The sequence below is a fragment of the Maniola jurtina genome, chromosome 27 (assembly GCF_905333055.1).
Source record: "Maniola jurtina chromosome 27, ilManJurt1.1, whole genome shotgun sequence".
NCBI classification, from domain to species: Eukaryota; Metazoa; Arthropoda; class Insecta; order Lepidoptera; family Nymphalidae; genus Maniola; species Maniola jurtina.
This window is the reverse complement of record NC_060055.1, coordinates 1,693,992-1,709,146: the sequence shown is the minus strand read 5'-3', so window position 1 is coordinate 1,709,146 and position 15,155 is coordinate 1,693,992. Positions and strand designations below refer to the sequence as shown.

The 15,155-nt window shown below is 37.1% G+C and overlaps 1 protein-coding gene across 1 annotated transcript in view; it reads left to right on the top strand.

Annotated features, from left to right (window-relative positions):
• LOC123879272 overlaps window positions 1–15,155 on the top strand; it is a 30,672-nt gene that overhangs the window by 13,901 nt on the left and 1,616 nt on the right. The window contains exons 13-16 of the mRNA XM_045926928.1: window positions 11,417–11,572; window positions 12,114–12,218; window positions 12,609–12,814; window positions 13,811–13,923. Coding sequence (XP_045782884.1) covers window positions 11,417–11,572; window positions 12,114–12,218; window positions 12,609–12,814; window positions 13,811–13,923 — 580 coding nt within the window. The remainder of the gene's footprint in view (window positions 1–11,416; window positions 11,573–12,113; window positions 12,219–12,608; window positions 12,815–13,810; window positions 13,924–15,155) is intronic.

The following is a 15,155-nucleotide window of genomic DNA, read 5'->3' as shown; positions in this document are numbered from 1 at the left end:
TATTTTTAACCCCCGACCCAAAAAGAGGGGTTGTTATAAGTTTGACGTGTGTATCTGTGTATCTGTCTGTGGCATCGTAGCGCCTAAACGAATGAACCGATTTTAATTTACTTTTTTTTGTTTGAAAGGTGGCTTGATCGAGAGTGTTCTTAGCTATAATCCAAAAAAATTGGTTCAGCCGTTTAAAAGTTATCAGCTATTTTCTAGTTTTCTTGTAGAAAAGAAGGTTAGATAACCCTTAGGTTCATAATATTCAAGTGTCAATTGACAAATGTCAAGCTGTCAAGATGGACGTTGCCTAGATATACATAATTATTTATTTGAAAATGATTTGTCGGGGGTGTTGAAAATTTTTAATTTACACTTGTTATTTTTAAAGAGTATTAGCCATGTTACATGACTAATATTCCCCTTTCCTCTCCAACTGAGCGTCAGGCTTGTGCTAGGAGTAGGTACGACAATAGTGCAACAGGCGGGGTTTGAACCGTCGACCTTTCGGTTTTTAATCCACTCCTTTACCGGTTGAGCTATTGAGGCTCAAAGTACGTATTTCTTGTACGAAACCCTATGTGTGCGAATGCGACTCACACTTGGCCGGATTTTTTATCTATGGACTTTTCTATGATTAATTTTATCTAAACATAATACTCGTAATTTGCGAACGATACGCAAGTCGATAATCAAGATCGATTGAACGTTAATTAACGATTAATCGAAATCGATTGCGAATTGTACCAGTTGCTGTTGTATGCTACATTGATGTGTTAAGGTATGTCCAGACTATAGTGTTAAGGTGCGTCCAGACCATATGAGTTGGCACAGCTTATTCGTTTTGTAAAGGTGCGTCCATATTCTAAATCTAAAATATAAGAATATAAAAAAAACTGTTTTAGAATGTACAAGTGAAGCCCTTTCATATGATAACCCACTTGGTATATCAATCTTACTTTGAAAGTTAAAAAAACTAATTTTTTAACTAAATATAAGGTCTACAGGAAGTACCCTATACTTTATAGGTTTTCTGGACAGACATGACGGACGGACAGACGAAGTAAGGGTTCCTTTTTTCCTTTTAAGGTACAGAACTCTAAAAATGTCTGTAGGTTGAACTCACTTTTTTATCTTGGACACGTGTAACTAGATGTCATAGCGAATATGCTAATTTTATTCTAATTTGTGCAAAAAAACCACTGTGACTAACCTGTATTTAAGTGGCCTCCAAAATATAATATGCCTATCACATAGAAAATAATGTTGCATAATAATATTATCCATACTACTTTATACTCCATCCATATTTCTATACGTTTATTTTAATTTTATAAATGCGGCAGTGTGTCTGTCTGTTTGTCTGCTAGCTTTTCACGGCCCAATAGTTTGACCGATTTTGATTAAAGGTACAGAGTGAGCTTACATCCCGGGGACGGACATAGGCAACTTTTTATCCCGGAAAATCAAAGAGCTCCCACGGGATTCCTAAAGACCCATCCGCTAATCGATTTGTATGAAAGCTACCGAGGTAGCTTGCGTCCCTGTTATTGACATAGGCAACTTTTTATCCCGGAAAATCGAAGAGTTCCCACGGGATTTTTAAAAACCAAAATCCACGCGGACAAAGTCGCAGGCATCATCTGGTTCGTAATAAGTAGGAGCAATGAGCCAATGATAGATAAGCAAAGGTCAAAGTCATGCTAGTACACTGCAAGACAAATAAATGTTACACTTATCACTTATCGTATTTCAAACTAAACTAACAAAGAAAATATAAATTGTAATACTCACAGAATCATTTCTATAATAAAAATAATTAAATCATGTATTAGTAATTATATAAACTATCTGATGCCCGCGACTTCGTCCGCGTGGATTTAGATTTTTTTTTTAATCACGTGGGAACTCTTGACCTTCAGAGATAAAAACTAGTCTATGTGTCTCCACGTTTTAAATATATCCACGCGAAAAATCGCGTCAATTCGTTGCTTTGTTGCGTGATTGAAGAACAAACTAACAAACAAACACACTTTTACATTTATAATACAGTAGTGGTACTGATTCTGAGCACTACTAAATTTTAGAGTATTCGCATCCTCTTCTAACTAATGTAATATGAAAAGGATAGACAGTTTGACAGTTTTAAATTTTACTTAGAGCTGTCAAACCTCGTGACTTTAGCTGCCAGTCGCGAGCCTATTGTTTAAAGTAGCGTGCACTAAAATTTTGAGTCTTTAAATGTAAAATTCATGTTCCGTCCTTTTTTAGCAATATCATAAAGAAAAAGATGCAGATACTCTAAAAGTTTAGAGAAAAACAACAATCGGTGCCACAGTCTCGCAACTAAATTGACAGATCTAAATGTAGTGCTATCCTTTTCCGCATGGAGCATTATGAAAGGAACAGCAATATATTTGGACCTGCCATTGTCAGTTTAGAGATTGTGAAATAGATTGTATAGTAAAATTAGCCACATTCCTGGGTTTTACTATTAAACGTGGTAATAACTTTGTTATTCAAATCAAAATATTAGGATTCAAAAAAAAATAAAAAAAATAAAGCTATTATAAAAATTATATAGGTTTCAAAATGTCATGGCCAATATATGCATTAAACTAGCTGATGCCTGCGACTTCGTGCGCGTGGATTTAGGTTTTTTCAAAATCCCGTTGGAACTCTTTGATTTTCCAGGATAAAAAATAGCCTATGTGCTAATCCAGGATATTATCTATGTCCATTTTAAATTTCAGCCAAATCCGTTCAGTAGATTTTGCGTGAAGGAGTAACAAACATACACACACACACACACACACACACACACACACACACGCACGCACGCACGCACGCACGCACGCACGCACGCACGCACGCACGCACGCACGCACGCACGCACGCACGCACGCACGCACACACACACACACACACATACATTTTTACTAGATGATGCCCACGACTTTGTCTGCGTGTATTTTAACATAAACTGTCGTAGAAACTCTTTCGTTTTAAAAAAATATACTATGTCATTCTCCTAAACTCTAACTATATCCATACAAAATATCATGTCGATCCGTTGCTCCTTAGCGGCGTGATTGAAAGACAAACAATCTAACTAAGAAACAGACACACTTTCGCATTTATAATATTAGTAGCGAGGAACAGTCGTTATGGACCATTTAAAATAAAGTTATTTCTTCGGGATTAAATTGCAGAATTATTAAAATTGTGTTAAACTAGCTGACGCCCGCGACTTCGTCCGCGTGGAGGTTTTTCGAAATCTCGTGAGAACTCTATGGTTTTCCGGGATAAAAAGTAGCCTATGTGCTAATCCAGGATATTATCTTTCTCCATTTCGAATTTCAGCCAAATCCGTCCAGTGGTTTTTACGTGAAGGAGCAACAAACATACACACACACACATACACACAAACTTTCGCTTTTATAATATTGCAATATGCATATATTTAATAAAATTTTAATAAATATATAAGAATCCGGCTTTACTTACGTGTTAATGGCCGTAAGCCCGATGTCCCCGATGTTAATGTTATAAATGCGAAAGTGTGTGTATTTGTGGATTTGTCCTTCAATCACGCCGCAACGGAGCAACGGATGGGCCTGATTTTATCATGGATAAAGTTAAGGACCTGAAAACTGACATAGGCTACTTTTTATCCCGGAAAATCAGAGTTCCCACAGGATTTTAAGAACCTAAATCCACGCGGACGAAGTCGTTTTGAGGGTTCCGTACCTCAAAAGGAAAAACGGAACCCTTATAGGATCATTTTGTTGTCTGTATGTCTGTCTGTCAAGAAACCTATAGGGTACTTCCCGTTGACCTAGAATCATGAAATTTGGTAGGTAGGTCTTATAGCACAAGTACAGGAATAAATCTGAAAACCGCGAATCTGTGGTTACATCATTAAAAAAAAATTTAAAATGTCTTTCAATTTTCAAAATAAGATTATACCAAGTGGGGTATTATATGAAAGGGCTTTACCTGTACATCCTAAAACAGATTTTTATTTATTTTTATGTATAATAGTTTTTGATTTATCGTGCAAAATGTTGGAAAAAATACCCGAATACGGAACCCTCAGTGCGCGAGTCTGACTCGCACTTGGCCGGTTTTTTTAAATAAATCTGTCTCGTTTTAACTGAAACTTCAGAGCAAAGTCAAAGTGCGGTCTATAGATTTCAACCTAAGATACACAGAACACAGCTCGCTAAGCGACTTTTAATTTGTGGACGAGGCCAACCGTCAGTGTCCACGTTTCCGCATCCACACTTCATTACCCATTGAAGTAATAATGTCCTAGCGTACTTACGCTAATACATCCATACTTTATATTATAAATGCGAAAGTGTGTCTGTCTGTCTGTCTGCTACGTTTTCACGGCCCAACCGCTGAACCGATTTTAATGAAAGGTACAGACTTGGGATACATCCCGGGGAAGGACATAGGCTACCTTTTATCATTACCAAGAGATCCTATGTGATTTAAAAAACCGAAATTCACGCGGGCGAAACCGCGGGCATCCTCTAGTTAGGTATATTATGTACTTCAATGTCATTACCCTACGGTATTGATGACACACTAAGAGCGATTATTGCCACTACAGGATTTCTGAACACATGCATTATACTTATTTACTTAATAATATTATAAATTCAAAAGTGTGTCTGTCTGTCGGTCTGCTACCATTTCACGGCCCAACAGTTCAACCGATTTTTATGAGTTGGCTTACATCCCGGGCATCGACAAAGGCTACTTTTTACCCCGAAAAATTAAAGATTTTCCACAGGATTCTTAAAGAACCATCCGTTTAACTGATTTACCTATACGAAAGGTTTAGAGTTAGCTTGCGTCCCGGAAATAGACATAGGCAACGGAATCTATAAAAACCTAAATCCATGCGGACGAAGTCGCGGGCATTCTCTAGTAAGTAATAATGTCAAAATGAATGAGAGAAATAAAGATTATAAGTAATTAAAGGGACAGCTACCCGAGACGACGGTAAACTATACGACCCGTTCACACTGTCACATCCGATTCTTAGCGGGACGCCGTTCCCTTAGTTACCAACTTGTTTAGAAGATCGCCGATCCTAACTCTGCGAAAAAATTCCGGATTTTCCGGATCCGACATTTTTTATTGCCACCGGACCGATTTGTAGCCGTAAAATCGGATAGCAAAAGCCGGATCTGTTTTTTGTCGGATCATACAGTCGTATGATTGTGTATACGTGCATTGGAATACTGTTGCCACTAAATCGGATCTTACAAAATCGGCAGGGCAATTTAGAACACTTCGATTCGGTAAGTTATCGTACGATAAGATGCAGTATTTTTATATTGAAAATTCTATTGATCCTGCTAAAAATCGGATGTGTGCAGTATTTTTCTTTTGAAAATTCTATTGATCCTGCTAAAAATCGGATGTGTGCAGTATTTTCTATTGAAAATTCTATTGATCCTGCTAAAAATCGGATGTGTGCAGTATTTTTCTTTTGAAAATTCTATTGGTCCTGCTAAAAATCGGATGTGTGCAGTATTTTTATATTGAAAATTCTATTGATCCTGCTAAAAATCGGATGTGTCAATGTGAACGGGGGCTTACGAGGGGCACACTTTTTTTGCAAGGACATGTATACAGGGTTACTGGTAATATGTCGGCAATCCGTTAAGGGGGTGTGGGCGAAGTAATTTGCAACCAAATGACCCCTTATGACCCCTAGGCAAATGTCAACCATTTTCGAGTAATTTGACTTTTTGTGTTTTTTAGAAGAATTTGAGGTATGCAACTTTGAAAATTTATAAAAAAAAAACCAATGCATGAATTTTTTTATTATTATTATTATTTGCTTGCTAACACTTCAATACATAATAATCAACCATAGAATGACACTTATCTTTAATAGTTTTCAAATCACAGCTACAAATCTGTACAAGTTTCATAATTTACACCAGGTGGTCTGACAAAAATGGTCGATTTATGTAAAAAATTACTGAAGAACTTTATCGGCAGAACACATGAAAAACATGTACAACTTCTCAGCTACCCAACGAGATACAATATGGTACCAGAAATCAGAAAATGGCCGAAAAAAAATGCAATTATTGTTAAAAAGACGAAATCGTCTGCAATCAAAAATTACAATAATCGTTTAGGAAGTTTAAAATAATTACGTAGATAAGTTACACTAAGCCATTAAAACTAAATTCTAAAGTTCATTTTCAAAATGTGACCCTCTATTTCTTATGCACAGGCGCATTCTTTTTCTTAATTGAGATTTTACTACATTACTTGTCAAATTGGTTCTTATTGAATTAGCTGCATTTATTATTCTAATTTTCAATTCTTCGACTGATGGCACTGGTGAGACATCGTACACTAGGCTCTTCATATGTCCCCAGACATAATAGTCCATAGGTGTCAGGTCTGGACATCTTGCTGGCCAAGGAATTGGGCCTCCTCTGCCTATCCATCGATTGGGAAAATAAGTATCTAACCATTGCCGAACTGTTATTCTCCAGTGTGCTGGACATCTATCGTGCTGGAATCTCATTCCTCTTCTTATTTCCAGAGGTACGTTTTCTAATAATGCAAATAAATGTTCTCTCAAAAAAGTCTCATACGAGTCTGCATTCAAATTATTATCACAAGCCAAATCACAGAGTATGCCAGAAACAGTCCATAAGAAAAAGCCAGGTCGATTCACTTCCAAATTCACAATGATGTAGGTACCAACTTAGGTAGAGATGATCTGTACAGTACGAGTGGCACAAGAAAACTGTAAATTTTTGCAGTTTTGCGCAAATTATGAAACATTTTAAATGTCTTATCTTTTAAGTCTAAGAATTTATAAATACAATACAATTAAATAAGTTAAGGATCCCACCCTTCACCTAATGTTATTGTACTTGCCAGTGCTTTAATTATTATCCTATTCTCTGAAAAATGTTAGGCAAATCTGGCTATTTATGCCTTTGTTTTTTCTATCCAGTCACTAGATAATGTTTTTAAGCTCTTCTTATCCGAGAGCGCTGATTGGTGCACGTGTTCACACAAAGGATTAAAAATGTCATTCTTGGAACTCTCATTATTTTTAGAGTGTTATTTTTAGAGTTTTATACTTCGAAAATGAATTGTAAGATTAATTTATAACTCATTACTCATCCTAAATAAGAAATAAGAATATTACCATAAAATTCGACGTTGAGATATTATTTCGTATTCTTAAGACGATTTCATTTTTTTCACAATAATTGCATTTTTTTCGGCCAATTTCTAATTTCTGGTACCATATTGTATCTCGTTGGATAGCTGAGAAGTTGTACATGTTTTTCATGTGTTCTGCCGATAAAGTTCTTCAGTAATTTTTTACATAAATCGACCATTTTTGTCAGACCACCTGGCGTAAATTATGAAACTTGTACAGATTTGTAGCTGTGATTTAAAAACTATAAAAGATAAGTATCATTTTATGGTTGATTATTATGTATTGAAGTGTTAGCAAGCAAATAATAATAATAATAAAAAAATTCATGCATTGGTTTTTTTTTTATAAATTTTCAAAGTTGCATACCTCAAATTCTTCTAAAAAACACAAAAAGTCAAATTACTCGAAAATGGTTGACATTTGCCTAGGGGTCATAAGGGGTCATTTGGTTGCAAATTACTTCGCCCACACCCCCTTAACGGATTGCCGACATATTACCAGTAACCCTGTATATGTCTCTACACATTAATGAATCATTGAAAGTGGTGATACAAGTTCGTTCATTTCAATATATTTTCAGTTGTTTTTCGTCTCCCGCGCGAACAGACGTGTTTACTTCACGGGTTTTATCGGCACGCGTGTTGAAAAGTGATTTAAATTAAATAAAAATTTACAAGGTTTTGTTCTATTCTGCCTTAAAATTTCTGCCCGATCGTGGTTTTGCGTGATTTCCGCAAAACCTATTAAAGCTATCAAAAAACTGTCAATATCAGAAATAAACCTACTTAACAGGGCTTCCTCCGTCTCTTACTCCATACAATCGTAGTCCCAAATTCATTTGAATATTAAGCAACCAAAGTCCATGAAATTTTGCAGACATATTCTAGAAACTAATATCTGTGCCTGTGGTGTTTTAGATTTTTCTAAAAATATGTAGTTTTAAAATTACAGGGTCTCAAAGATTTGTATGTGAATTTTTAAGACCGCGTAACTTTGAAACCGAATATTTTAACGGAAATCTGGAAAACCACAAGCATAGATATTAGTTTCTAGAATATGTCTGCAAAGTTTCATGGACTTTGGTTGCTTAATATTCAAATGAAATTGGAACTACGTTTGTATGAAGCGAGTGACGGAGAGACCCCTCTTTAATTATCTAAAAATGGTGTTTAGTTTATTTTGATAGAACTAATAGTTTCCGAAATATTACCTATTCTATATTTAAAAAAATATTTTGCAAAAACCGTTTTTTAATTTATACAAAAACTTTAGAACTATAGAAAAACCGTCAGGAACGAAAATGGAAACTATACGAAATGGTTATTTTAGTTAATTTTAATAGGACTAATAGTTTTGGAAAAATGCCTACCTAAATACTTTACGGGGGACCCACTTTTTTCGCAAGGATTTATATTCGTCCGTACTGATTATATGAATATGTAATTGAAAGTAGTGATACAAGTTAGTTCATTTCGTTTATTATTTCAGTTGTTATTCGCCCTCCGTGCGGGACAGACGTGTTTACTTTACGGGTTTTATTGGCACGTGTGTTGAAAAGTGGTATAAATTAAAGAAAAAATTACATAACAGGTTTGGTACATTACATAAATACATTGCGCAATCAATATGATTGTCAAATTGGATTTTGGAGATATTTAAATATTAACTAATATGGACGGGCTGGGCCACTAGGTTATACAATAAAGGCATTCACACCAATTGCATATGCAGCACGTACACGTGACACGTGCGTAGTGACGCACGTAAACCCCTAACAAACCGGGTTACGCATACGTCCACGCTTTACGCAAGCGGTGTACCATGTTTCATACAGTTCCATACATTACAACGCAATGGTACGCGCTACGTCTACGCTTATGCAGCCTGTTTGAATGAGCTATGAGCATTAAACATATTTTTAGGGTTCCATACCAAAATGGTAATAATGGAACCCTTATGGTGCTCTGTAGTACGGAACACCCTCGGGTGTGCGAGTCTGACACGCACTTGGCCGGAATTTTTTTCTTCAAAAAATTAGAGATCCTTACAAAAATTGTAATAAGCTACCCGTGCGAAGCAAAATCAGAACCATTATCCTACTAATATTATAAACGCAAAAGTTTGTTGTATGTATGGATGTTTTTTACTGTTTCACGCAAAAATGACTGGACAGATTTGGCTGAAATTTAGAATGGAGATACATTATACCCTGAATTAACACATAATATGCTACTTTTTATCCCGGAAAATAAATGAGTTCCTACGGATTTTTAAATACCTATATCCACGGGAACGAAGTTGCGGGTATCAGCTAGTCAATAAATTATTCCCATTGATGAATTATTCCCATTGGTTGAAACCAACACTGGAGGAAACTGTCTTATCCTTCTTTTATCACGGAATCCTAAAAAGATAAGTACCGGCGAGGAATTGTGTATCTTCGGTTTCTATATCTATGTCTAGAAAAAAATACAGATTCTAAAATTAGATTAGTGTGGTGCTAAGGAATTAAGATGATAAAATATTAATTATGTAACGCAAATACCCTATATCATAACTAATTACTTAATTAGGAGAGATAGTATTCACTATCATTTTAATATATCAATTTTTAGGGTTCCATACCTTAAAAATGGTAAAAATGGAACCCTCATGGTACAGTTCACAACAGTAAGGAACTTCTAACAAAACGTCGGCAAATGGTAGTCAAATGTTAGTACATTTGACGAAGGTAGCTCTATTATAGCCCTATTTTTCTATGATTTTACGTCACCATAGCCTAATATTTGACATATCGTCGATTCAGAATCGAACCGATAGTTCCCTCACTCTAGTTCACTCTGGTGCGACTTTCTCTATCAGTCTGTCTGTCTGTCAGTCACAGTCGATTATTCCATATTACATACATAATACTACATATACATACATATAGTAAATTTTGCACGCCATGTCATGGCAGATTGTGATACGTACCTACTTAAAATTTATGTAACATCTTTTTTACTTACAATCTTGCAATAAATGAAATACTAAATGAAATACTAATACTTATACATATTATAAAAAGGGGAGGAAATTGGGGTTTGAAATTTCAAAAACCTCTACAGGCAAAGTTAGTTTTCGCTCCGTTAACAAAAGTGATATATACCGTTTTACTTCTTCTGTAGTACGGAACCCTCGGTGCGTAAGTCTTACTCGCACTTATCTGGTTTTTTTTTTAACTTAAGCGATGATGGCCTAGTGGGTTGTTCAGTCAATTTAATTTAGTTTTGAGATTGTGTTCAACAGAATTAGCAACAAAATTGACTTAAATAGTAAAAGCCTTTTCGTAAACATTTATAAACCTGACGAATATTTATTTTTCTATTAAAAAAAGTCACTTTTAAGAATCCAGATCTTTACCCAACAGTTTTAAAAACAATAAAATAAAAATCACAACCGTTAAACTATCAATAAAATTAAATAAACAAAATAAAAAACCGACAAGAAAATGGCGTCAAACGGAACCAAAGACATGACTCCGGATAAGGAGCAAGAAATGGAGAAGCACATTGGAGAACTAGAGTCAGTGGGCACTGAGGAAGAACTGGAGAAGAAGCTCAACAGTATGAGCAAATTCGGCTTCTCCATCGCTAGCTGGATGAAGTACATATTTAATAAGGACAACAATGAGACGTTCAAGGCTGAATGGTTGACAGTAAGTTGGTTTAATGAAAAAAAATTGGCGCTCGCTGCGCTTGCATTGATATTATATTTTTTTTGAGCGTATTAACATGAACGCTTTTCAAAAATTTATAACAACAAATAATAAAAAAATGGCCATTTATTATTGCTTTCCGTCCATCCATATTATTCAGCCCTTTTAGTATTTAAGTTGTGAATATTACTACAACCTTAATTGTTGTGGTAGTATACAATTATGCTATTTTTGCTGCAAATGAATGCATTTTACGCAATAGTGTGGGAGTGTCAGTCAGTTAAAGAGGAATTTAATCGTAGCTATCATCCTACGATGGTAAATCGCCATGTTTTTGCTGATGAAATGAATATACAGAAAATAATGTTCAAATTATCAAATTTTTCTCCAGTGGACACAATTTTTATGAAATATTGGCGCTCGCTGCGCTTGCGTTAATATTACATCCATTGCCCTAAGGCCTTAGTGTATGCCTTATAACAAACCAACAAAATACTCTTTGTCAACAGATAGACGAATACAAAGCGCTGGCAGAGGAAAGTATGCACAACGCGTTCAAGACGATCCATTTGCCCAACTGGCGACTGGAGAAGAGAGGGGTGCAGAAGGGCGACGTGGTCGAGTCCACGCAGTCTGAGCAGTTTGGCAAGGTCTACAGATTCACGGTGAGTTACACGCAAATCGGTCCAGAAATCTCGGAGAAATCATCATCATCATCAGCCTGTGGACGTCCACTAAAGAGCCACCACACCCGGTCCTCAGCCTTCCTCATCCAGCCACTTCCCGCCAGCCGCTTTATATCGTCCATCGTGCTGGAGGGCGTCCCACACTACGCTTGCTTAAACGCGGTCTCCACTCAAGGACTTGACAAGGACACGACAGGCATGGCCTGCCCACTGCCACTTCAGCTTGCTAATAGTTTGGGCTATGTCAGTGACCTTGGTTCTCCTGCGAATCTCCTCGTTTCGGATCTTATCCCTCAGGGAAACTCGGAGAAATAGGTGCACAAAAATCGTATCAGCAAGCGCAGTGTGGGACGACCTCCGACCCGCTGGACTGACGACCTTAAGAGGATAACGGGAAGTGGGTGGATGAGGAAGGCGGAGGATCGTGTGTGGTGGCGCGCTCTCGGGAAGGCCTATGTCCAGCAGTGGACGCAAACAGACTGATTCATTGATTGTTACATTGTAGTTTTTGCTATTTCAGGGCGTGGTGGACTGCCCAGCCACGTTTATGTATGAAGAGTTCAAGAACAATCTCACCAAGTTGCCAGAATGGAACCCCACCATACTCAAGAGTGAATTGATTAAGGTAAATCATCAATTTTTGAAACAAAACTTTTTTAAGGGTCCGAGTTTAGACATTTCGTTTTCTCGTTGGAACTTTTTTCAGAAAATACGCCCAATTAAGAGGATAGTCTAGTTGTAAATTTTTCCAAGGCTCGTACGTTTTTTTCAGTACTTTAGTTTAGGTCCCATAAAAAATACTCTAGAAAGATTTTGGGTCAAAAATATATGGATATATGGATATTTAGACGCTAGTAATTTTTAACATAAGCAATATTTCTTTAAAATTAAAACGTAGTGAGCGTAGTTCTTCATTCTATCTACAACACTACTAAAAACTGAAATTGAAAACGTTATCGCTTTTTGTATGATTTATAACTAGACGATTCTCTTAACTATTAATCTATCTTTTCAGGAAATAGGCCCAGGCATCGACCTATCTTACCAAATAACCGCAGGGGGTGGACGCGGCATCATAGCACCCCGCGACTTCATCATCCTTAGGCGATCCGCCGCCCTTAACAAGGAGGGGCAAATAGACGAGACTAACCCCTACTGCTACATCACGAGTGGGGTCAGTGTGCAAGTGCCCGGATACCCCCCTGCCAAGGACTTTGTAAGGTAAGGTGAAAGGGGTTTAACCCCCTAAGCAGAGGTTCTAAGGGGTTAACTAGATGATGACCCCTACTGCTAGATTACTAGTGGGGGGTCAGCGTACAAGTGCCCGGCTACCCCTCTGCCAAGAACATGGTCAGGTAAGACGAAAGGGGTTTGACCCCTCTCTAAGGGGTTAACTAGATGATGACCCCTACTGCTAGATTACTAGTAGGGGGTCAGTGTACAAGTACCCGGCTACCCCTCTGCCAAGGACATGGTCAGGTAAGATGAAAGGGGCTTGACCACTCACTAAGGGGTTAACTAATTAAGTGACCCCTACTGCCAGATCAATAGTAGAAGGTCAGCGTGCAAGTGCCTGGTTATCTCCCCGTTCTCTGGTCAGGTAAAACAAGAGGTGTTTGACGCCTCACTAAGGGGTTAGCTAGATAAGTGACTCCTACTGCTAGGATCATTAGCGGAGTCAACATACAGGGACCTGGGAGTAAGACAAGGCGTTTGACCCCCTACTAAGGGGTTAAGTTGATGAGAGTGACCCCCACTGCTCCACACTAGCAAGATTAGTTTGCAAGTGCATTTATAATATTAGTATGGAATCATTCTCCTATACAACTTAATCTTACGCCCGGTTACAAAATAGATATACATATATAAAAGCTAAAGGATAAGGATATATATATATATGACATTATATAATTTTATAATAATATAATAATAATAATAATTGTTTGACATTAATTTAATTCAATATATTTGTTATCTTAAATATTTGCACACTAATAATTTAGTAGAAAGTTAAGGCCTCTATTCATAAATTTCAATCTTATTGTACCAACTTTCTTGCAAATAAATTATCTTATCTTATCTTATACTTACACACATAAAAATAAATATTATTATTGTTAGTCCGAACTGTCCCAATGCTGGGCAAAGGCCTCCCTTTGCCCAGCATTGGGACGAATCCTTGCACCTGTATGGAATTAACGTGTTTGTTTTCTGCAGGGGTCATAACAAAGTGGGTTGCTGGTGCCTAACCCCTAAAGCGGTGGAGACTGCGGAGGGCAAAATAGAGCAAAAAGCGATCTTCCAGTGGCTCATGTGCTGTGACCTTAAGGGTGAGTTACTGTTCATTTTTAACCCCCGACCCAAAAAGAGGGGTGTTATAAGTTTGACGTGTGTATCTGTGTATCTGTGTGTCTGTGTATCTGTGTATCTGTCTGTGGCATCGTAGCGCCTAAACGAATGAACCGATTTTAATTTAGTTTTTTTTGTTTGAAAGGTGGCTTGATCGAGAGTGTTCTTAGCTATAATCCAAAAAAATTGGTTCAGCCGTTTAAGAGTTATCAGCTCTTTTCTAGTTTTCTTGTAGAAAAGAAGGTTAGATAACCGTTAGGTTCATTACATTATGTCAATTGACAAATGTCAAGCTGTCAAGATGGACGTTGCCTAAATACATAATTATTTATTTGAAAATGATGTTTTGGAAAACTCAGATACTTTAGATCGTAGGCGTGGAATAGTCCAAGAAAATCGGTTCAGCCGTTTTAAAGTTATCAAGTCTTTTCGGTCTTTACTAGTTACTGTAACCTTTACTTGTCGGGGGTGTTATAAATTTTTAATTTACACTTGTTTTTTTTTTAAATATTAGCCGTGTTAAATGACTAATATTTCCTCTCCAACTAAGCGTCAGGCTAGTGCTAGGAGTAGGTACGACAATAGTGCAACGGGCGGGGTTTGAACCGTCGACCTTTCGGTTTTCAGTCCACTCCTTTACCGGTTGAGCTATTGAGGCTCTAACCTCCATCTCCCATGGGCCAAAAGGAAAGGTTATGATTTTAGCAGTCTATGTATGTATGTTTGTATCCAGATTCTGTGTGTTCCACCGTAGTGATGAATGAGGTATCAATTGATTGGTTGTAAAGGTCCGGGTGACAGGCTCTATTTTATACGAAAAATATTGACCTAACGGATGTTACATTGAAAAAAGTGGAGGTCTCCAAAAAATTTTTTTTTGCTATTGTATCGAGTGGTATGTCAAATGAAAGAGGAGAAAATTCTGAGCTCATGTATATGCACAACTAGCTGATGCCCGCAGCTTCGCCCGCGTGGATTGGTCAGATCCCCTGCAGCATCAGGATTGAGGAGTTGGAATCCAAATTTTTTATGAAACAATGTCGCAAAGTTCCTCTATCGATTAAAAAAGAAATGACGCAAATCGGTTCAGAAATCTCGGAGATTTCGGTGTACATAGGTAGAAAAACACAACTCCCTTCTTGAAAGTCGGTTAAAAAAAGTAGCCTATGTTACTCCCTGGTCAATTCTCTACTTGTCTGTGAAAATCCCATCA